This window comes from Peromyscus maniculatus, chromosome 8, assembly GCF_049852395.1.
Source record: "Peromyscus maniculatus bairdii isolate BWxNUB_F1_BW_parent chromosome 8, HU_Pman_BW_mat_3.1, whole genome shotgun sequence".
Classification (NCBI taxonomy): Eukaryota; Metazoa; Chordata; class Mammalia; order Rodentia; family Cricetidae; genus Peromyscus; species Peromyscus maniculatus.
In genome coordinates this window covers 8465903-8490564 of record NC_134859.1, presented here as the reverse complement: position 1 = coordinate 8490564, position 24662 = coordinate 8465903, and the positions used below count along the sequence as shown (strand labels likewise).

At 42.5% G+C, this 24662-nt stretch overlaps 1 protein-coding gene across 19 annotated transcripts in view; it reads left to right on the top strand.

Moving 5' to 3' along the window:
• The window catches only part of Rbfox1 (RNA binding fox-1 homolog 1), a 574719-nt gene that overhangs the window by 181296 nt on the left and 368761 nt on the right, over positions 1-24662 (top strand). For 2 of the 19 annotated variants that reach the window (XM_076577923.1, XM_076577910.1), the window contains exon 1: positions 23022-23298. The exons of 7 other annotated variants lie outside the window; for them this stretch is intronic. In XM_076577923.1, coding sequence (XP_076434038.1) covers positions 23200-23298 — 99 coding nt within the window. In that variant the 5' untranslated portion in view covers positions 23022-23199. Of the gene's footprint in view, positions 1-22382; positions 22507-22991; positions 23299-24662 lie in introns of those variants that run through there. 10 more of the 19 variants (XM_006984656.4, XM_076577913.1, XM_042283577.2 and 7 more) reach the window with 9 other exon arrangements.

Here is a 24662-nt window from a genome sequence, read left to right as displayed (position 1 = left end):
AATGTTTGCTTTCTTCTTGCTTTTTGTTTCTTTAAAAAATTGTTATGATCCTCTTAGGAGCCAGGTTTTAAAATGTAAATAGTGAAAAGAGACTGATAAAAAGTCTTATTTTATCTGATTATAAAATTTCCATATGTTTCTGGAAATCTTTTTTAAAAATATTTTTCCTTTCTTATTTTTTTTAACGTGGATCTCTGGCCAAGAGGGACCCCGTGCTGAGTACCTAACCTCTCTGGCTTACAGAGAGGAAGCTGGTGTAATAGAAATAAATGCTGCATTTTCTCTGTATATAACATGTCACTTGGGCAAAGTGCTATGGTGTCTCTTTGGTAAAGCTGAAATGCGGATTTCTCAGAAATGTCTTGTTTTCAGTTAATGATATTTTCTGCCTTTCACCAGGTGGTCTCTTTGGGGGTTTGTGCTTGAATTCATTTCTGTGTGCGTACACCAGGGTTTCTATTATTGGTTCATTCAGCAGGCATTGACCGAATTCTCTGCACAGTGAGGCCTGAGCCACACATGGCAGGAACCAGCGAGTCACCCTCATCCTCTGGGGCAAAGAACATGATGATTATGCATGTTATAGTAAGGACAATATTAGAGATTTAAGGGGGGAGTGGAGGAATCAGAGAAGAAGGGGTCTGCATAGAGATGAGCTGAATGGCTCTTGACTGCTCTCAGAGCATTTTCTGGGCTCAGTCCACACATGGTGCATGATGCCAACTCATCTGAATGTTACCTTAGGAGAACCTGTCTCCCCTAGAGAAAGCTGGAGATTCATCTTTCTCTCATGTAGCATCTCATAAGGAAATTCAGCTTCTGGAAATGGCCAAACTTTCTATCCCTGCTTGCAAGTCAGCCCTCAATGACTCTCACAGCAGAAAAAAGGATTGATCATTGGCTTGTTACGATTCCCTCATGGCATGAGCTTTGAGACCCCAGAGAGCCTGGTGAGAGTACAGCCATGGCTGATATCGTCACAGATGCTGGTGGATTTTCTGAGCCAAGAGTCAGCCTCACATCAGCTGCCCTGAGACTGTTCAATCCCCTCACATTTGAACCTTAATTCACAATAGGGAGAAAAGATGACCTTAGCATCCCAGCTGAGAGTCCAATCGCACATCTAATCACCACAAATGAGAGACACTAAACCATTGTTTCTAGTCACAGGTATTAATAAAGGAAGTCTAGTTTGTTTATGCTTTTGCTTCATCTGGAGCTAAGGAGATATCCTGGCTGTCTTCTTTGCAGGCTGAGGTGGGCTTCTAAAGATGTAAGGCAAATATACTATTGTTCCTTTTCTTTTCAACATTTTCTCAGAAAACAGAAAAACAAGCAAACAACATTAGCATGTAGGGAAGACATTCTTTCTTTTTTATGACAAATACTTATGGAATTTTAACTTATCGCAGGGCATAGGATTCTGGGAATTGTTTGAGTTTAAGAAACATAAACCCACTATGTAAAAAGGTATAGTTCTTAAGAATCAAAAAATAATTCACAAACTCAAGTTGCAGATACAACTGAGAAGTGTAAGGCTATCAGAAGTCCTGGACAATCTCTCTTTCTTGATTTCCTCTGCTGATTCTCCTCTGTCCATCCACCCCCTGGTGTGTGGTCTACTTCAGTGGATCTCAACCTTCCTAATGCTGTGAACTGTTAATTCAATTCCTGGTATTGTGGGGTCCCCAATCATAAAATTTTTGGTTGCTACTCCATAACTGCAATTTTGCTACTGTTATGAATCATAATGTAGATCTCTGATATCTGCATTATGTGAATCTCTGATAATCTGATTTGTGAAAGATATCTGCTTTGTGATCTCCAAAGGGATTAAGAACTGCTAGTCTAATTCTTAGTTCTCCATTGCCTTTCTGTGTGGTCTTGATGTCATCCTTTTCATTTTCCGTGTCAAAATCCAGAGATGCAGAGCAGAAGAGATCTCACTGACCTGACAGGCACTGGCATCTGCCATAGTTTGAGCATCTGGGAAGATTTGGGTGGGAGACACTTTTTCTTGTTTGATGACATGGAAGATGGAATCTCTAAGCAAGTGGTACACATGAAGGAAATGGTTGGGACACTCAGGACTAGCCCCTCTGTGCTCACCTGGTCCTCCATACCCAACCCTGCTGATTGCCTCTCTCTGGACTCCAGTCACCACACTCTACAGAAGCTGTATTCCCCTTTTTTATTGAATACACCTTCTGAAAATAAGATTATTAGTACTGCAGCCTCTTGGGGCCACCAGGAACTCCCCAGACATGAGGAAGGTCTTCCTTTGACTTTCATCTCTAGCTGCTCATTCTCAGAGATCAGAGCATCAAAGCCAGGCTTCCTGAAGAATGATTTACATGAAGGGAAATTTGCCCTGTTGAACACACAGATCCATGAGTTTCAACAACTGTAACTGGTCATGTGACAACCCCAGCATGAGCATATGGAATATCTTCATATGGAATCTTGTTACGATTCCCTCGTGGCATGAGCTTTGAGACCCCAGAGAGCCTGGTGAGAGTACAGCCATGGCTGATATCGTCACAGATGCTGGTGGATTTTCTGAGCCAAGAGTCAGCCTCACATCAGCTGCCCTGAGACTGTTCAATCCCCTCACATTTGAACCTTAATTCACAATAGGGAGAAAAGATGACCTTAGCATCCCAGCTGAGAGTCTCTCTGAAAAGGTTCCTTGATCCTGTTTAGAGTCAGTCTCCTATCCCAGCCACAGGAATCACTGAAAATTTGGCTGTCCCTGTGGTTTTTGTCTTTTCTAGAATGTCATGAGAACAGAATAACAAGACAGCATGGAGTCTGCCTTCTTTCTCTGGGCGAAGTGGATTTAGATTTCTCCACATTCCTGCATCTATCAATAGATCATTTTTTCCTCTTTCTTGCTGAGTAGCACTCTTAACGGTGTGGAAGCATCACTGTGTGTATATTCAATAGTTGAAGGGCATTTGGGCTGCTTCCAGTTTTTGCTGATTTTGAAAAACTTGCTTCAGTCATTCCTACTTAGATATTTCTCTGGACATAAATCTTGCTCTCTGGGGTAAACTCATAGGAGCAAAATTGTTGTGTTGAATAGCATGTGCCTATTTAACCTTATGAACTGTTTTTTTCCATTGTGTGAGTGTGTGTGTGTGTGTGTGTGTGAGTGAGTGTGTGTGTGTGTGTGAGTGAGTGAGTGAGTGTGTGTGAGTGAGTGTGTGTGTGTGTGTGTGAGTGTGTGTGTACATGAATGAGGGTGTGAGTGTGGGGATGCATATGCTATGGTGTGTATGTGGAGATCAGAGGACAACCTTGAGTTTCAGTCCTCATCTTCTTCTGCCTCAGTTGTAATTGTCTCTTTCTTAGCAATATATGCCAGGTTGGCTGGCCTGAGAGTTGCCGGAGATTCTCCCCCTCTGTCTCTCCCATGGTTGTAGGGACATTGGATGACAGATATATTCATGGGGCCTAGAGGTCTGAACTCAGCCAAGACCCTCACCCTTAAATAGCATTGCCTTCCCCACTGAACTATCTCCCCAGCCCTATGAAGCTCTATGAAGGGAAGTGGTACATATTATGGTAACTTTGATGTTGAAACCTAAGCCAGACCCTCCCTAGATCTATTACTTACTATCATTTATTAATGCCTACACGGTAGTAATAATGTCTTTACAAGTTCAGGGCAGTCACTTATTTTTTAAAGAGTTATTTTTATTTGTGCATATTATGTGATTATGGGGTGTATACTATGAGTGTAGTGCCTGTGGGGCCAGAAGAGGGCGCTGGAGTCCTTAGAGCTAGAGTTACACACAGTTGTGACTGCCCAACCTGTGTGTTAAGAATAGAACTCAGGTCCTCTGAAAGAGCCATCCCTGTTCTTAACCTCTGAACCATCTCTCCAGCTCATTACTGCTTTATTATACAGTTGCATAACATCCCCGCATCTTTACATACTGTGTCCTCTCCACCATGCTCCTTCTGCTGCCTGAACATGCCCACCGCTGGTTAGGCCACAGGGCTTCCTTTCCAGGGATAGCTGCCAGTCACCATGCTCCTCATCACCTCCTCATTCTTCAGTTGCTATACTTGCTCTCTACAGCTCCTTTAGTGCTGTTAATACCTGATTTTTTTCCTTTATACCATGAAACATAACTGGCCTCAGCAAATGTACCATGTAATTTTTGTTTGATTGGATACTTATTAAGATAATTTTTGACTCATTATAAATAGGTAGCCCCCTTTACTTAGTTTCCTTAACAGTCATGTTGACAACATTATAGTATAGTATTTCATACCAGGATGTGTATATTGATAAAATCCATGGATCTTATTCACATTTCCCTAGGTTTACTAATTTATCATATGTGGGGATCAGTGTCGACCATAGTCAAGATATATAGCAGTTCCATATCTTCCTTTGTTCTTTCATAACTATACCTAATACACACCTCTACCCTTCCAAGACTTAATTTTTGATAAGCACTAATTCTTTAACAAAATGTAGATACCTCAAAATCAGAACCATGCAATAGCTAACCTCTGGAGTTTACTTCTTTATCCCTGTGGAGATTCATCTATACGGTCATATATCAATAGTTGGTTTATTTTTATTGCTGAATAGTGTTTCATGATATGGACATACTGTTGTTTCTCAAGCATTCACCTATTGAAATATATCTGAAATAATTCCTAATTTTAGTTATAATGAATAAAACCACCATGAGCTTTCATGTACACATTGTTATATGAACGTAAGTTTCCATTTCTCTGAAATAAACTCTAAAGTGTGAGTATGGTAGGACTCGGTTATGTAAGAACTGCTTCAGACTGATAGTTTTCACGTTTGTCTCTAATAATAAGTTGATTTCAAGTTCCATCCAAGGAAATAGTCTGAGTAGTATTTGCTTGCTTGCTACCTATTTGTGTTTAATCACTGTGTATGGGGAACATTATATAATCCTTAGAACATAATTTACCACTCCATAAATATTTATAGATGAATTAAATGAGGAATGAATGGGTGGATACATGAATAAAAACTTTGACATAGAGATTAAATAACATGATGCAAGTAAATGATTCTTAGAATGCTGAGCATGGGATGAACATGGGATGAACTTCAGTGTCCCTACATAGGTTTTACATCATCATTATTGGATGTAATTTTGGTTGAAAGAGACACAGCTCACCAGGCGGTGATGGCACATGCCTTTAATCCCAGCACTCGGGAGGCAGAGGCAGGCGGATCTCTGTGAGTTCAAGGCCAGCCTGGTCTACAGAGTGAGTTCCAGGAAAGGCACAAAGCTACACAGAGAAACCCTGTCTCGAAAAACCAAAAAAAAAAAAAAAGAAGAAGAAAAGAAAGAAAGAAAGAAAGAAAGAAAGAAAGAAAGAAAGAAAAAGAAAAAAAAGAAAAGAAAAGAAAAGAAAAGAAAAGAAAAGAAAAGAAAAGAAAAGAAAAGAAAAGAAAAGAAAAGAAAAGAAAGGAGACACAGCTTAATGCCAATTTTATTCTACCTTCACTGGACCACAGATGTAATCATGTGGCTTTATTCAGTCCCCAGAGAGATGGTCCTGAGGTTAGGATTGCAGTGTTCTTGTAGAAGCCCCAAGTTTGTTTCCCAGCACCCATGATGTGCAGCTGGTAACCATTTGTGACTCCAGGTCCAAGGCTTTGAGTTCTTTCTCCTTCACCTCTTTTCTGTAAAGATATGTCCTTATTGTAAACATGTTCAGTAAAGCATGACATAGAAATTGGGTCTTCATGTTTTAAGTGGAGTCCCACTTAATCAAGGAGCATGTAGCTCTGTGGGCCACCTTATCTGTTGAACAAAAGCATAAGAAATAAATATTAGGAGGGTCTGGAATGTGAAAGTGTGTGGCACCAGAGAGGTTAACATTCTCTCAGGTCCCCAAGGTCTTAGAGTGTGAAATAAAAATTGTGGAATCCAATGGAGGTAGCATAGTCCTTAATAGAGAGAGAAAATTAGTCATTCACATTCGCCTGGGGAAAGTGCAGGTCCTGATAATGTCTTGATCTATGTACAAAGAGCCAGTAAAGACAAGCAGTTCTCATAATAAAAATAGAAATGAGGTTTTCCTGACAAAAATGCCACTGGAGTGATGAGCTGTCAGGCAGGATCTGGAGAGACGAGAAAGGATCTTCTTTGGTGACTATAATTAGGTTGCATGGAGAGCTCAGCCTATGCCAGCACCTCTGCCTCTTTCTAGATTCTCCATCAGGTTGTGTCTACAGGGCAGGGGTAGTAAGGAGATCAAGGATGGTTCCTGGAGGGTCAAGCCCTTGAGCCCTCCATGCCCTGTTGAGGCTCTGACCTGGGGTGTGATGGGGGAGGAGGGACTTTACTCTGTGACTTCGGCTCTTTAGATTTATTTCTTAAAAAGGAAAAGGAAGAAAATATTTCTTTCTTTCTCTCCCAATATCCATTATACAAACTTTATTCATTACAAATAAACAATAAAAAATAATTTAAAAAACCTGTAATCACTAACATCATTAATATTATTGGGTGGTTTTTCTGATGCATTGCCTGAATCTAGCTGGATATTAGAGATTGGTATCTAGAAAGAGATAAGTTCAGAAGTGAACAGTATGGATTAGCAATATAGATTGATCTTACATAAGAGAGTGTATTGCTTTTTTGTGTGACTGTGATCAAATCAAATCATCTGAGAGAATGACTTCATGGAAGATTCACTCTAGCACATAGTTTCATAGATTTCAGACATTGGTTCTATGAGTTCTGAGACCATAGTCTGGCAGAACATTATGGAGGTGGGAGCATATGGCAAAGGCTATGCACCTCGTGGTTATAAAAGAATAGAATGAGGAAAGGACTGTCAGTGGGGTCTAATGTTCAGAGTTACACCCTGAGGACTAACTTCCTCCAACAACATTTTAGAACCTCCTCAAAATAGCACTCTTGCCTCAGAGTGGAGCCTTCAGCATATGAACCTACAGGATATATTTCATTTTCAAACCATAACAAGGGGATATTTCCCAAATAAGTGAGTAGCTGGGCAACCATGCATGGTTCACACATGTTTCCTGTACATTATTATGCACATTTTATGCCTTTTAAAGTATCCTCCCTAGCCTTTATTTCTGAAGCCAGAGGATATAACATAATGGAACATTCAATAAGATAGAAATGTGTATGGCTAGCTATTTAACCAAATCCAAACCATTCCTGAATATACTTCCTGGCTGAGGTCTACTTGGTTGTGATTTATGGAAACAAAGTAGTGGTATAGTAACCTTGTATCTTCTTCAGATGTCAAAACTTGAGTTCAGTTTTCAATGAGCCTATGATAATTTGAGATACCCCTAGGGGCTGGAGGAAGCAAGATCTACCTGAACTACAGTTTAGAAGCTGTTCATCCAATATAATTTCTGGGAAAGAGCCTGCCCTCAGAGAGCTCCAACATTCATCATGCATCTTTTGGATATTCTGAATTTAACTTCATTTTCTGCAACACATTATGGAATAAGTAGACACACTGTAGTAAGGAAAACACACTCACCTGAATTAGCACTCCAGTCTGGGAATTTAAACTAGTTTCTACTTTATCTGCTTCTCAGTTTCCAGGCCTGTAGAATGGGGTAGGTGATATCACCTTGCTTATTGGAATGCTGGGGATATGAAATGAGATAATAAATGTGAGACATTTGGCACAGTTCCCAGCTCACAGCAAACGTTCAATGATTCTTGGCTTTGCTAGTTTTTATGATATTTCCTGGAATTGTGTACATTTCAATAGGGCATTGACTATGCAGGAGAAAATATATTGGAATGGCTTTGCTGGTGAGAGACAAGTCTTGGAGAAAGGGAACATGACTGCCTGCTGAGAATCTGAGTGATATCAGAGGAAGTATCAGCACCCTGGGGTTGGCATTTTCGCTAAGAAGGTCATAAAATATTGATATCCACATAGTTACCCAGAAGGACACGGGTGCCAGATGCTGCCTGCTGCACAGGAGAGTCTCCAGGAGATGTTTGTTCCAAGTTATGAGGAGGGTAAGCAGGAGAGCCAGACAGGTAACAGGCATGCCAGTTACTTCTGTGGTTGAATACACCAGGGTAAAGGGAGAACATGGTGGTGGACCAGCAATGAGCTCTCTTTAGAAAGGGCATCTTCCTTTCTTCCTAGCCTAGAAGAACAGGTCAGAGGTCAATTATGTATCACTTTATACTTCCTTCACAATCAAGGATTGCCATATCACACTGCCACCACTGCATCCCTCCTCATCCCTATCCCCATCCCCATCATTATCATCATTGCCAGCCATCACTGCCATCACCACCATCATTAGTATTACTTTCATCTCCATTATTAACATCAGCAGTATTGCTACCACCATCACCGTTATTGTTATGCCAACCATCATTATCACCATCAACCTTATCAACACCATGATCAGAATCATCATTAATCATCAGCAATAATTAGACTACCATCTTCATCACCAGCACCAACACACATCACTATCATTATCATCTTCACCAGCAAGTACCACCATCCCTATCAGCACCATCACTACCACCACCACCACCATCTTTGGAGCCTGTGTGCATCATTCATCTCACAGGTTCTACGTACTGCATAAAGTGATTTGGTTGCATTAGTCTACGTTATCCAAATTAAAACCTGAAAGGAAAAAATAATCATTATTTAGTATTTATATTATAAGTCACCCAGAATTCAAAAAATCCAAATAGTTTATCCAAAAGTCACCCATTGAGGACTTAACAAAGATAAGACTGAGATCCAGGAAGCCAGTTTCCTAGTCCTTGTATCCTTCTTCTCTTAAGAAGACAACACAAGATCACAGTCATTTTTTTTTACCTTCTAGAGTCTCTCTCTCTCTCTCTCTCTCTCTCTCTCTCTCTCTCTCTCTCTCTCTCCCTCCCTCCCTCCCTCCCTCCCTCCCTCCCTCTCTCCCTCCCTCTTTTGAGAGAGAGGTTGTATTTGAAACAGAGTCTTCCTATGATGCCCTCACTGGCCCGAAACTTTGTGTCCCACCTATGGCTTCCATGTGCCTGGATTGCAGACATGTACCATTGTACCTGGCAGCATGCCCTTTAAATTACCATTATTTTTTTCCCTGTGAGAGGATAAGCCTGTAATCTGTGCCTCCCAATATCGCACATCAAACTCATGGTTTTCCATCACACACATACATTTATACCAGCAGACTCCACCATAGAAGCCAATGTTTCACAAAACACCATTCAGAATATAGATACAGGAACAGCATTGGAGATGAATTTTATGTCTAATAGGAAACTTTTATGGTGAATCCAATCAGAGACAAGATAAGTCTTTGATGAACACTAATATTTGAAAATGAGAGTATAGATAAGTAATATTGTTTTCAATTAGCCCCAGAGCACAGTTCACTCTTTTTATGTGTTACATGATGTTGAGAAAAATGCTGATTCATATGCTAAGAGTTGCTAAAAGTAATTATTTTAATTAGATGACCTTAAATTATATAGTTAGTGTAGAACCTATAGTCTGTAGCTCATCTTACAGTCATGGACTCTCCAGGTCTAGGTGCTGTGTTTGGCTCAGCAAATGCATTCAAGGTGTGGCTGGTAAAGAAATATATAAATTAAACAAATGGTAAAGGAAACAGATAGGAATCAGAGAAGCATGAGTGAGTGTGTCATTTATGGGTCTTCCCATTCATTCAGCCATGATTTCACCAGAATTTGCTATTAGATAATGGCTCTTCTAATTATCAGATCAGAACTTCTCACAGACCATGTGCCTGTGTATGTGTGTAGAATGGAGTGTCAAAAATAGAAAAAGAACTCAATGCTGTCAACACTGTGCCACTTAGAAACAACAGGATGCTCCCCTAAGCCAGAAGTATGGCCTTCTGGCTAACATGGTATTATCTATATGTGCCTAGTTCTGCCTATGAGAAATTCACCGGACACTACAGAAGGCACTATCAGGTTCATCTCTACCTCAAAATGGCAAAACGTAAGAAAATACCCATTTTACTCTGTGATTTCTAGTTAGGCGCTGAGCATTTGGGGATTTGTGAACTCATATCCTCAAAGACGGTTGAAGAGGGAAACACACATCAGGAGACACACATCAGGAGACACACCATTATGCACTGGGCATAAACAGTTTACATGGCATTGGAGGTGAGTGGAAACTGAAAAATGGGATCATTTAGAAATGCTAGTTATGTTTCACAGGCAAGAGACATGCCCCAGACCACAGCAATGAGTAGCATGCACTAACAGTGGAGGCCATCATTGGTTTTGGTTAAGCATAGCAGGATTGACAGGCCTGGTTTTATTCAGTTGAAAGTCCTCTATGGGATCCATAGATAGCAAGAATTGGGGGCAGTTCAAGCTGAGAGCAGAGGAACTTATTTCTGTAGAAGAACAGACTTCTACTATGGACTGAAAAGACTAAGGGGACTCCCTGGTTCAATGGCAATGGAAGAACTCCAGAGGGAGTTTACAGCTGTAAGTTGGGAGAGATGGAGTGATACAGTTTGAGAGCAGGGTTCATGATTCAGTACAGCAGGGGGAGATGTAAAGAGCACACTCTGAGGCTTCAGGTCAGGTAAGTGGAATGGAGGGACTTCCATAAGCAGCCAGTTTCAGCAACAAAATGTTTGGGGGAAAATTAAAATAGCAGACAGGATTGGGTCTTGGTACCGAGGCATTCTGGAGTCTCTGTGAAGTCCATGTGCATTCCTGAGATATGCCCTGTATGGAGATGTCAGAGCTGTAGTTGTGAGGATTGATTCAGTCAGAGCTGCCTCAGTGCATGTTATCTTTGCCACAATTTTGGAGGTTTTGGGGGGAAATAGTCCAGTCAGTAAAGTGCTTGCCTTACAACAATGAGGACCTATGTTATATTCACAGAACCCAAACTGAAAAATGCGAGCATGTCTAATTCCTAGACTAGGTGAATAGAAAACTTCAGTTCAGTAAGAGGCCCTGTCTCAAAAAATCAAGTGGACAGCATCCTGAGGAATTGAACTGACAGCTGAGGTTGAATTCTGGTCTCTTCAGGTACACACACTTCACCCCATCCCCCTCCTCTCTCTCTGTCTACCTCTCTGCATCTCTGTGCCTCTGTCTCTCTCTGTCTCTCTCTGTCTCTCTCTCTCTCTCTCTCTCTCTCTCTCTCTCTCTCTCTCTCTCTCTCTCACGCACACATGATAAGAGGCCTGATAAAACACACACAGAAAGCACATGCCTTCAAGTTGTGTCTATGCAGGACGTGAGTCTTCTATGCTGCACATGAGATAGTCTAGCCAGCCAGAGGAACTGATAGCTCTTCTACTGCACACTAATATGCTGAGAGTATTGGTTAATTACATCTGAAGCCAGGTAAAGGGAATGATAGTGAATATGACAGATCATTTTTCGGGAACAAGAGTTTGAGTTCAGAAGAACAGTTGTAAAGTACCTTCAGGAGAAGATGGTGCCCTCAAGGACAAAGGGGAGCATTGATGCTAAGCTTTTGAGGATCAGGAAACACAAAACAGACCACTGAAGATGAGAATATGTAAGCTTGCTTTCAAATGGAAGGGAAAAGTCAGGGACACATTAGTGCCTGAAGAATCTAATCAAGTCAATGGTGCTAGAGCAGCCAGTGTCTCCATTGAGGTTGAACTGTTTCCAGAACCCTCTAGAATAATTTCAGTTGTCTAATTCAGTCTTCCAGTTTTACTGGCTGTCATACATACAGATATAAGGGGAACATGGTGAGGGACTTAGCTTCATGTGTGAGTCTTTGTATTTAAACCCAGAGACAGTACATATATATCTCAGCTAAGAGGTCACATGGGGTTATGGAAATGTGAGACACCTGTCACTGTGAAATGCAATGCCTGTGCCAAAACTTGGAAGTCCAGAGAGAACAGATTCAATGAGATGAGATCTTGAGAATTAAGGAGCTTTCCTACCCAATAACCAGTATCTCTGCATCATAACCTTCTAGGTTTTCTGCAATAACCTAGTTTTGTATGTCCTTATATCCAGCCTTTGAAGGTGTACCTATAATACTGAGAACTGAGAGTCCCTGGATGTTGCCTCTTACCTGTGTACCAGGACAAGACCTTGACAAGGCTAAGGTCAAACTCGATTAATTCAGATATTCAGAGGTTAGAGGTGAAGCTACATCTAGACAGAGAAGCTCATTGGAGACTCGGGTTTCAAGAAGATAAATATTTCTCATCATTTACGGGGTCAAAGAACCCTACAGTCAGGTCTATTGCAGTGGGGGGTAGAGGGGAATTCTCTGCAGGGTTTGTTTGCCTTCAAATTTGTTCAAGTTCCATGCAGAAAGTCGAAACACCAGTGGGTGGATGTGGAGGCTTCCCAAAGTAGACCTCCCCACCCACATATTCATTAGAAGAAATCACCACTTAGCCGTTTTTGTCTCTACCGCCTACCCTCCTGGGTCCCACGCTCTTAACATTCTGTCCTGTGTGCTGGGAGCCAACTCCCACCCTCTAAACTGCCAAACATTGAACTCTCTCCCCTAGCATCTCCTCTTAGAACCTATTGTTTCAGCAAAGCTCCTATGAGAATAGAAGCTATTCACCTGCTCTGGATACTTTTTTAGTTTAGGGATATGCTGTGGATCTCTCTGGCCCTTTGGCTAGTGTAATACAACACTCTCTGGAATTCCTCACTTTGGCCAGAGGTGGTGGGGAGAGAGTGCTGGTGGAGACACAGGAGCCAGGGGCTTCTCCTTTGAAAAAGTGAAAGGCAGCTGTGGATGTTGTGGTACTTCCACCTCCTGTCACAAAAGAGGGGGTAGAAAGCTGAGATAATGTCACTCTATAAAAATAGATGTTCGGGATGAGCGATTGATTTCTGGGAGAGGAAGGCTTGTAGATTAGCTGGAATGGATAGTGCTGTGGGGAACTGCCTGCTCGGGTGAGGTACTCAAAAAGACTGTAACATTGATGGTGATGATGATGATAAAGGTGATCATATCGAGGATGGGGACAACTATGATGGCATGATTTTGGAAGCAGCCCCTTTGCTGCTACTGGTACAGCTAACAATTGGAGGAATAATCCTTCACTCTGTTCTTCAAACCTGAATGAAAACCCCACTCCTCACTATTTACAAGCAAGCATACATTTATTTCAACCGTGTATATTTTCACATGTTATTGAGAGCCTTCAAAAGCTATCTTACAGGGTTATGTGAAGGTAAAAACAAAATGAAAGCATTAGTTGCCATCTGGCCAGAAGTCATCTTCTAGAATATGTTACTCCATCCCTCTCCAAAACACAGAGAAGAATTGACCTCATATGTTATGTGAGGACCTGGATAGGAATATAGCAGATGAGGACTAATGTATACATTTGGTTTGTTAGCAAGGTCAAATCATGCACTTAGAAAATCAGGTCAGGGCTGAGAATACTGGTGCATGCCTATAGTCCTAGTACTCAGGAGATTGAAGAGTGGAGACTGTGAGTTTGAGACCAACCTGAACTACATGATGAGTTCAAGGCCAGCATGATCCTGTCTTTAAAAATAAAACAAAACAAATCAACATTGATGTGGCACTACATGCCTGTAGTTTTATCAGTTGGAAGACTGAGACAAGAGGACAGTCTTGAGCTCTATATAGCCTGTCTTCCCCAACACAACCATAAAACCTCAAACAAATAAACAAAATAAAACAAACATACAAACAAATAAACAAAACAGAAGGCCAGGGCCAAAAGACCATGTCTATATATTTTTCTATAATGCCATGTTATTTAAAAACCTTTTCAAAAACAAAATTACATTTAGAATTCAGCATTCTGTCAATGTATTGACTTTACTGGTCTTGTATGTGATTTATTTACTTAGTTATTTATTTGGCAAAAAGGATAGATGTCTGTTTCATTAACTCATTAGAGATTGATAATAAAAATAATTCATAATACTATTTGCTGCTGTTTGTGATTATTGCTAGGACATATGTTCCAATCTCAGGATATATAACTATATTTTAATTTTTAACAAATTCATTATTAAAAACAATATTACTATCCTCCATTAGAGAATGGAACTGAGGTTTTAAGAGCTTACAAGATACTATACTGTTTAGTTCAGTTTGGGCTTTGAGACAGGGTTGCACACATTCCAGACTGACCTTGAGATTATTTTGTAGCAGAGAATGGCATTGAACTTCTGATCCCCCTGCCTCCACCTTCCAAGTGTGCAGATTGCAGCTATGTACCACCACGATTGATTCCTGCAGTGCTATGAATCCAACCAAGGGTTTTGCACTTGTTAGGCAAGCACTGCACAATAATGCTTTATCTCCACCACTTAGTAGATATTTGCTATCAGATACTGAAGTATAAGCATTGAGCCCCATGAGGTGGAGCTGCAAAGATAGATTCTCCTGTGCAGTGTACTGCATACCCTTTCATGAACCAGAAAGTTTCTGTGTACTTCATCCCAGTTATGCTATTGTGTGGCCTTGGAGGAGCAGGGCTGTGTCATTGAGGAGAGTGAATAAACTCTGGTGATCCATCATAATCAATTCCCTTGACCTTTCTGACACCTCTTCTATAAGAAAGTCAAGCTGCTCTGTAGGTCAGAATGCTCAGAACTGGGAAGGGCATGGGGTTTTTGCTGCAGAGAGCCAGCAAGAAGAGGAGGACACTTATTCAGGCCTGCTAATTGTTTCCAAGCATCCCCATGGCACTTACCAAGAATCCCTGATCCTAAGAGTGTGGGTGCCTGGGCTGAGAAGCACTTTCCGTTCATTATCTCAGTGGTTCCCAAATGCTGACCCACAGGCTCATCAGACTCCTCAAATGGCATTTCCAACAGACTGCAACTAAATGAGAAAATCAAGGGCAATTTAGTGAAATTTTTAATAGAACTAAATTTAATCAATTTGAAAGGCCGTCCTTTATTTTGAGATTATGTCCTTCTTGCATTTTTTTTGCTTTTGGGTGTAAAATGCCCTTTCCTTTTTGAAGTGACGAAGCTAGCAGATGGTGTGTGTGTGTGTGTGTGTGTGTGTGTGTGTGTGTGTGTGTGTGTGTGTGTGTGTACAGACCTCCTAACTTGGCCACAAATGTAAAAGTTGTTAATTTCATGCAGTCTCTGTTTTAAATTTTATTGTAATAGCTTCTGGTTGGAGAGGAGGGTAGAGAATAATGACCTTGCTCAGAGGGAGCCCTTCATTATTGACTCCATTTTACAGAAGAAGAAACTGGCATGACACTCACCCTTGCCTGGGTTGACATCCCTTATAAGTACCAAACTTGGATTGAAACCCAGTTGACTTTCTGGAAACTTAGCAAAGCTTCATCAGGTCCTACACTGTCACTGTAAGTGGTTCCTTTCCTGCCCCTGGCCACTTTCAGTTTAACTGGACTCTGGGATATCTTGAGGGCATAGACTAGAGTCCACAGCAGCTTTAGAGACTCTGTGTATTTCCCTGAGGCTGCTCAGAGGTAGCTGTGTGCATTGCCTTGCCTTGCCTTGACACAATAGAGTCAAGGGCACCTGGGAAGACCTGTATGTCCCTTTTCTCTGTGCCTGCTTTTGTTTATGCTCACCCTAAAACATGTAATCAGTGAAGATCGGTATGTACAGAAGTTAACACCAACATACTACTGCATGCCATGCAGCAGGCTCTCAAGTGACATAGGCCCTCTCTTATTCAGAAGCCAAGTTCATATCTGTGAGTCCCAGCAACAGCAGCCAGAGAGACAACTACATAAGGAAAAAGAAGGTAAAAGAAGATGGGATACCCTTTTTATACCTCTGAGCTTTCTTGTCATTGAGCAGGAAAAAGAGGGGGTCCTGCAGTGTGGGGTGTTTACCCACCAACCCCACAGCTCCCCAGAGTTTTCTTGAGTGCGAGCAGCAGGAAATATTAGAAGGATTTATAGTGGAGAATCTTTTGGAGATAAACAGATAGAAAATAAAGGATAGCCTCGAGAGGGCCTGGAACCTTTTCCAATGGGCCCTGACTGTCTCTGCCCCAGGGTTTTTATAGAGACACCAAGGGGTGCAGCAAAAGACCTCCTCCCCCAGCACAGCCAAGTGCAGACCATCTCAGACACCTGCACTCAGGCCCATGGTCCTGATAATCCTCTATTTGGGCCTGCTGGGTAAAGCCACGAGGAACCCGAGAACAGGCTCCCACACTGCAGGAACAAAGAGTGTAAATTAATCTGTACCTTTTCCTGGTTTCTACTTTAGGCCTGTTGCCAAGTTAAACTGTCCACTCTTGGAGGAGGTCAACTAGGATCTAGACATACCCAAGCTTGCAAAGTAACCATAACCCTAATTTTCTACAGAAACATATGCAAGATGCCAACTCACCAGTCTGTTTCTTAGCAGCCTTGATATCTGAGGAGGTGGTAGGCAGGGATTCAACTCCTGTCATTTATGAACAAATAAGTTAAATGTGTTTTATCCCTGGGAAGTTGTGCCTGAAGCAAACATGATGTTCTTTGATCTGGAAACCTTTCACCTAGGATCTTTTTTTTGTTTGTTTGTTTATATGTTTTTGGAGGGTGCTGAGGCCCAAACTCAGGTCCTTGCATATATGAAATGTATTTCTGTTATGATAGATGTTTGTGCATGAGTGTCTGTGTGTGTGTGAATGTCATCTGTGCATGTGCCCTTGGAGGTCAGATGAGGGCATTAGATCCTTTGGTGCTGGAGTTACAGGCAGTTGTGAGCTACCTCATGTTGGGCGGGGCTGGGACCCAAACTCCTGTCCTCTTCCAGATCAGCTCACATTCTTAACTGCTGTGCAGTCTTTCTGGCCTTATAACCTGGAGCTTTCATGATTACAACTGTGACAGACATGAGGTAACAATTGTTATATTTGTTTTGTTTTATTTCATAGGCACATATTGAAAATCCAAACAACCTAAGTGTGTACAAAGTGAAAATCAAATCCCCATAACTCTAAGGATAACCAGGCCCTTTTCTGTGTATTTGGCATGCATGTGTATTTACATTCACACATGTATAAGCCCTTGCCATTTATTTATAAATGGTGGACTTTTTGTTGTTATTGTTTTAATTTTTAAATTCTCTCTCTCTCTCTCTCTCTCTCTCTCTCTCTCTCTCTCTCTCTCTCTCTCTTTCTCTCTCATTTTTTCCATGTGCGCACGTACGTGCGAGCTCTCCTGAGTGCAGGTGTGTACACATCATGGCAAGCATATGGCAGTCTGGAGACAGCTTTGCAGTGTCATTCTTGTCCTTCCAGCTCTTTGAGACAAGGCCTCCCTTGTTTCTCCCTTGTTTCTTGTGCTCCAGGTCCAAGGCTGCCTGGTCCATGAGCTTCCTAGCACTTCCACTAAGGTTTTTGGGTTCACTTTCCATCTTACCATAGAAGTTCTGGGTTCTTGGGATCAGATTCCAGTTATCAGGCTTGCCTGGTGAGCTGGTCTACCTGCCAAACCATCCCCCAGGCCTCAGTTGTGGGTTTTTATTGCTATTTGATTTGATTTCACAGCAAAATGTTATTCTGTATATTCTGAAGCTTTTTACAATCCTTTCTTCGTGATTTCTCTAAGGAAAAACATGCAGATGCTTCTATCCTTCTAACAGGTGTGTGGATGGTAGTTACATTTTAAATACTCTTCCTCTATTGCTTTGTGTCATTTGCCTTTATAAGCAACATGAGAGTGAATATCCTGATACATACATATCTGTGTTCAACACTACTATCAACAGTGCAGATATTGGGAAGTGGAATAGTTCCCCAAGATGATAGGAACATTTTACATTTTGATAATCAATACCAAAATGTTATCTTCCAAAATCAACCAATTTTGACTTTCAGACAAGTGTGTGAAACTGTATGCCTCTCCACATCTACTTCAATTTTATTATTATGAGTAGGCATTTTACCTTTTAAATTGGTTAATTTTATTTGGTAATTACTGTCAATCTTTTGAGCAAAAGGCAATAATAGTCACAATGACCATAGTTCTTATTTGAATTTATTTTAATTTTTACTTCTTAAAAAAAAAACAGCATTTCAAATAACCAAGATTGGCTTGAAATTTCAAATGTAGTAGAAGACCTTGAATTTCTGATGCTCTTGCCTCATTCTTTCCAGAGGAGCACTTGTGTGCTGAATGTGGTGGCTCATACATACCTCCTGTTCCAACAATTGAGAAGCTGAGGCAGGAGGATTGCTGTGAGTGCAAAGTGGGCTTATATAACAGAGGAAGACCCTGTATCACAAAATTTAAAACTGTAAAAAAAATTAAAATTAAAAATAACAGAGAGGCGAGATGTTGTAGTGTGTGCTCTTGAGATCTGGGTACAGCATGTGCTCTGTTCTTGTTTTGCAAGCGTGGCTTATTTTTAGTCAGAGGCTTACTGACAGCCCACACTCAGGGTAGAAAGCTCCAGGAGTTTAAGGGTTCTTTGTACCAGCAGAATTTGATCTCTAGGCTGGACTCTGTCATTACATGCAAAGCAATTGTAACTAAGAAGTTGGAATGGGCTCTGCCAGAGATGAAGCCCGTTGCTCACAATGAGCTCATCTGAGTGAGTCTGAGGTGGAGCATCTTCAGTGACTCAGTGATAGGGAGTGATGCTTTTACCTGGAGAACTGTGTGTGAAAATGGATCTTTTGCAGAGTGGCCTGGAGGGAGCATCAGGGACTGAGACTTTATGGCAACTTAGAAGAAGTAAAAAGCTAGCCAAGAATCCATAATTTTTGAGTTGAAATAGACAGCAAGAGGTCATGTAATCCAAGTTCCTGTTGCATCCATTCATCCATTCACCTACCCACACATCCATCCTTCAAAGTTAGTATTGTCTGAGTGTATCCTATGTTCTTAGGCAGTGCATTAAACTCTGCACATCTAGTAATCAAATATGGAGGTGAAAAGCTCTCCAATTTTGTGGCATTAGGAGTACAAGCTCCCCATTCCTGTTTTGTGGATGGACCCCAGAGAGTTCCAAAATCCATCTATTAGATAACCCTGAGGCTTTGAATCAAATTGCAAAGAGCAGGAAGCAGGGGGCTTTCTGAACGCTGTCACTGCATTTTACAGAGCTGGTACACTTGCTAGTATTGACTGCAGTCTCTCCATCCCCGACTTCCAGCATCCCCTCATCTGACTTGTCTCTTGCCCTTTTCCCAAAGCACCCACTCCTTTATGTTATGGTGCAAGTTTACTTGCTTCTTATCTTCATTGTTTAACACACACACACACACACACACACACACACACACACACACACACACTTGAATATAAGCTCTATGATGTGAGGGGTCTTTGTTTTGTCCTCTCTGGGCCAATACATCTCCAGGGACTGGGACAGCCCCTGGAGTGAGGTTAATACTAACTAAATTGCATTCAAGTGTTTGCAAGGCAGTCAATCAAAATGATGCTCAGGATAAAATAAGAAATAATAAAGTTCTCTAAAAAGGCTTCTTTTATTCTTTCTTGATATAAGATTGAAAATATGTTGTTATGTGTATTAAAATTTGGAAGTGAGATTCAAATTTAGCTAAGCTTCATGTTGATATTGTCACTGAGCTAACACAGTGGTCTGAATTACTTATGAATTAATTACATCCAAATGTCCTTTCTTCAGTCCTACCAGAGTCTTTCTTGCTCCGATACATGGCAATTCACATGCAAAGATCCCTTCAAGGCAAGGTTTACTGTATTGACAGTTTTAGGAAATTACAATAAGAAATGAAAAGAGGTGGAAATGACTTATTTCATTCTCTTAGCTCATTGACAAATTTGGGGGAGACAGGAAAATGTTGCAAACACTATTGTTTGGGTCAAATAAGAACTTGGGCAGTTGCTTTCAAAGAAAGTACCATTTGAACATGTTATTGTTCTTTACTGTCTTTCCTTAAGCCTTCTGGCTTCTTACAGGGCATCTATAGCCATTCAATTAAGGGTCCTTGTAGCTGAAAGCCAGCAGGGCAGCCCCCATATGCACAGACAGCACATACATGCAAGTAATCTCAAGTGGCAGGGACTCTTTGTAGAAAGAAACATGTACATTATCTTCCCTCTCTTTTCCTATTAAATGATGTAGAAAGAATTTCCTTTTTACATCATTGAGATGGGGTTGAGATTTATCACTCCTGGATGCCATCTACAAAGCCTCACCAGTTTTGCCATTGGTATATCAAAATGATCACAGAAAGACTATGCCTTTTGATTTGGGGGTCCTTCAATGCTCTACACTGATGTTACCCACAGGGGAATAAAAGTCATTCCTCTGTTTAAGTGGCTTCTCATAACCAAAGTGTCCAGGAAAAGAGCACTTAGTGATTGTATTTGCTCACACTGTGCAGGGACATTTGAGCTGGTTGGTCCAGAGAACAGAATCTGCCTCCAAATCATTTTGACTTGCTTTGAGGAGGGCTGTGAGCTCATTGCTTCACTGACAGATTCCCAATGTGGCTGACTCTAAGACAGCCATCTAAGGGGAAGAAGGAGCCATTACTTCAAAGTGGGTTTGAAGGAAGTCAGTCCTTGCTGAGAGTTTTCATGTTGGGAGGAAATAGGGCTCCTGGCATGTGAGAACTCTTAGTAGCTCCTTCCAGGATGTATTTGTTTTTCATTAAACCATTCAGATAAGGTCTTAACAAAGTACCAGGTTTTACTTATCTCATTCCTTATGAAAATGAGCTGAAGAGAAATTTCTACCCTGTTCTTGGTAGTTTCTCCGGTGTGAGACTGAAAAAAATAAAAACAAAAATAAATCCCTGTTGTTCAGAAAAAAAAAATGCTTAAAGCAAAAGAAAAAGCTTGGGAAGGCAAGAAGACCAGAGAGCCACGATCTTTAGTCTTTCATTCATTCTCATTGGTTTGAGGAATTGCAAAATAAAACAAAGTACAAGGAGGGAAATAAGGAGAGAGGTACTTGGGGTCCGTGTGGCTCAGAGCCTGTGTGACAGGTGCCATTGATTTCTGAGATGATGTGAACTGAGCATTTTTCAGGATTCTCTTTGTCAGCCCTCCTAACTCCCCCCACCCCCCCACCCCTGTGCAGCCCCAGGAGCACCTGCCTTTGCTCTCCCAGCCCCTCTGAACAGCTACTGCAAAGGGTTAAACATGCTACTGAGTGCCTAGGGCAGGAGGGGGCGGGTAACCAAGTGGTTGGAAGAAGGGGTTTGCAAGGTAGAAGGTGGAAATGAGCAACCAGTCAGGTTGGGACACAGTGACGACATGATTTTGATAACATTTCAGAAGAACAGTGCTGAACTGTGGGATCATTCCTTCCCTGCCCATCAGAAAGCATTTTGATTAGTCTGCCAAGAGAATTGTGTCTTGCAAGCTGAGGGATCAGTCCAGAAGGCTTCATTCTGCTGGAACTGTGTGGGGAACACCCGTGGGGATGGCCTATGGAGAGGCCAATCCCAGGGTCCTGCCTCAGTGTCCACTTCAGAGAGAAGTGTTTCCCCTCTGGGGGCCAGTTCTATCCTGCAGATCTGGTACCAATCTTCACCTGGAATTCTTTTAGGGAACTTAGCAACCAGGGAAGGATGCTATCTAGTGGAACTTTGCTCTGAGAATAAAGAAGAAACCCAATCGCTGGCTCAAAATAAATCTATATAAAATATGGCAACTATTCCTGATCATGATTTTACTATTGCCAGGATTTTCCCCCTTGTGGGAATCAAGGACGAGTTAGAGTCTTCATATTTTCTCTTAATTCACAGATCACATCCCTTTTTTATTGCATAAAGACTAACGAAATCTACTAATGAATAATTATTACTTCATAAGATAAAGGGGAGGGGTGAAGATCCGCCTGCAAGAGTGGAATGTTAATTTGGCCAAGGAAGCCAAGCAAGAGGGGAAAATATAAAATAAAACCATTTCAATTTGCTCTCTGCATCACGAACAGTAATCTGTTATAAGACAGAGACTTTTGCCTACCCCGTGTATTTATAATTTGAGAAGAGCAACGGGTTCTAGGCTGGGAGAAGGCCCCTCATGTTCACCTCGAGCTGGCGTTTTAGAGTAACAGCTGCGCGAATTCTCCGGTTAAGCCGCACCGCTTGGGGCTGCCTGCCCCGGGTAGGCTGATTCCAGGGAGAAAGCAGTGCCCCCAGAGCAGCGGGCGGGGCGGGGGGACCTCCTTCTCGCACCCCCACCCCGGCGCAGCACCCCAACCCCTGGAGTGTCCATCACCCCCAAGCTTCTTACAAAAGGGGAATCCCTTTTCTTGTGTTTATTTGCCAAGGAGTCAGGCAAACAAACCGCCGGCTGAAAATCTCCCGGACTCCTCAGGGTCCCAGCTGAGCAGTCTTGTTAATGGTCTAGCTCCTTTGATTGCTGGAGATGTGGGGCGCTCATACGTTCCCTCTCCCTCTCCCTCCCCTCGGAAGATTTTAGAAGACAAAATTTAAATTTTGGCGAGTCCTTTTTAAAAAAGAAAGAAAGAAACCTACAACCCTGCCCCTGGACCTCTGACAAATGAGAAGACTCCCAGCATCAGCACCAAGCGAGTGAGCGACAGTGAAGCTGTGAGTCAACCCCCCTTTCTCTCTCTCTCTCTCTCTCTCTCTCTCTCTCTCTCTCTCTCTCTCTCTCTCTCTCTCTCTCTCTCTCTCTCTCTCTCTCTCTCTCTCCTCCCTCTCTCCCCCCTCCCTTCCTCTCTCCCTCCCTCATTCCCTCCACTCCCCCTCCCCTCCCCCTCCCTCTCCTCTCCCCTCCTTTCTCCTCCCCCACTCCCTACTCCATCTCTCCCTCTTCCCTCTAGCGTCTCTATCAGGGCATCCTAACCCCTGTCTTTCATAGAAGTCGACTTTGCCCATTCTTTTCACCTTTAGGGGGTGGGGTGAGGGGCACCTTCCACTTTAAGAGCGCTCCAACAACAGGCCCGATAAGCCAAGGGGAGCCAACACTACTTCCCAGCCTCTCCAAGTGTCTTTAGTTGAAGGCTGATGAACGCTGGGTACTAGCAAACCCGAGGGCGAGGAGAGCTAGGGAGGAGGGACTCTCTTGGGGTGCGGTGGGGGAGGGAGAAAGAGAGAGACGAAAGAGGAAGAGAGAGCAAGAGGGACAGCCACTGCTGTGTGAGTTAGATAATCAGCAAAAATTAAAAGGAAAAAAAAAGCAGTAGCGACTAGGCAAGAGGGTTTAAAAAAAAAGGCAACACGATTGTAGATTGTATGTGAGCATCTCCGCTCTCGCTCTGCGGGCACCCGAGAATCGCGATGCAGCATCCTCTGACGGGGGCCACCTGCGTGGCACTCCCCAACGTGGGCATGTGTCCCCAGCTCTCGTGTGCCTTGACTTTTATGTACTTACAGCAGGTAAGACGCGCGGCTCTTTCTCGGTGGCGGCAGCTCCTTCTCAGCTTGGCCAGACTGGGTACCGCTTCAGTGGGCTGCGCGTTGGGGGGGGGGTGTGCTGGGTTGGGGGGCTAGAGCCTGGGACGAGATGAGGTTGGGTGGAAGCCTCTGGTTTTCTGTCAAGCCAAAATGCTATTTTAATTCACCTGTCTGAATACTTTGTGAACACCGATTTCCAGCCTCAGGGACCGGGAATTTGAAAATGAAAAACTGCTTTTTTCCTTGTGAGCATCTTTTCTCATGTCAGAAGTCCCAGAGGTGAGGGGAGGGAGATCCCTAGGATGTTGAGAGAGTTTGGGGCTCTGTGAAGACATCCTGATGCCTGTAGTTTTAATTCAGCTGTTTCAATGATTGACACAAAGTATGCATGTACTGTGCAAGTATGTTTGTGTGTGTGTGTGTGTGTGTGTGTGTGTGTGTGTGTGTGTGTGTGTGTGTGTGTGAGAGAGAGAGAGAGAGAGAGAGAGAGAGAGAGAGAGAGAGAGAGAGAGAGAGAGATATCTTTGTTAAGTTTGTCTGTGGTATTTATCCATTCCACAAGAATCAGAACATTGGGATTTCTGGAGCTTGACAGCCCCCAACCCAATCTTCTTTGAAACTCCCCAGCACTAGGCGGGCATGGGCAGATGCTGTCTTGACTGGCCTGAACATAGGGTGGTTTTGTTTGCTTGTTTGGTTGTTTCTGTACCCCAGGCCTGTCCACTCCCTGGCAGTGGTCTTTCCCGGATGTCTGCTGGCTTCATTCCCACCCAGTCCACAGCACATCTGTGAATTTTTGGATTCAGTTCTTGCTCCGAGTATCTGCTCTGGGCCTCACTGGGTCTCCTCCTCCCTTACTAGAAAGGCTTCTGCCCTGTCTACTACTCCAGGGCTTTGGAAACCACCTAACACTGTCCTGTGGGGAGACAGGCTGGCTGTGTCATGGGGCGGGGTCTGTGGCTGTGAGTTGGCAGGATTAGAGGGTTTTTGTCTGCTGGTGGGAATCCATGACCTCACTACCTCTGTTCTGTCCTATGAAGTTTTCACTGGGAGTAATCCTTTTGCCTGCCTTTCCATGAATTCATTTTAAGGACACGGTTGGTTACGTGTGTGTGTGTTAACCAAACTTCCTTTCAAGAGTTGAAAGGAGCCCCTTGCCTCAAAGATATCCCACTCTAATTTGTGCTACAGGAATATATGTCTTCATAAAATGTCAGGGGTTCTGGTTTGAACATTTGGGTAATTTGTTATCAGCTTGGCTGCCAAATTTTTCTTCGGAGTATTTACTGCTGCTAGTCTTTTTTGAGAACAGCCCCTTTAAAAACATCTTGTGAGTAAATCCGTTT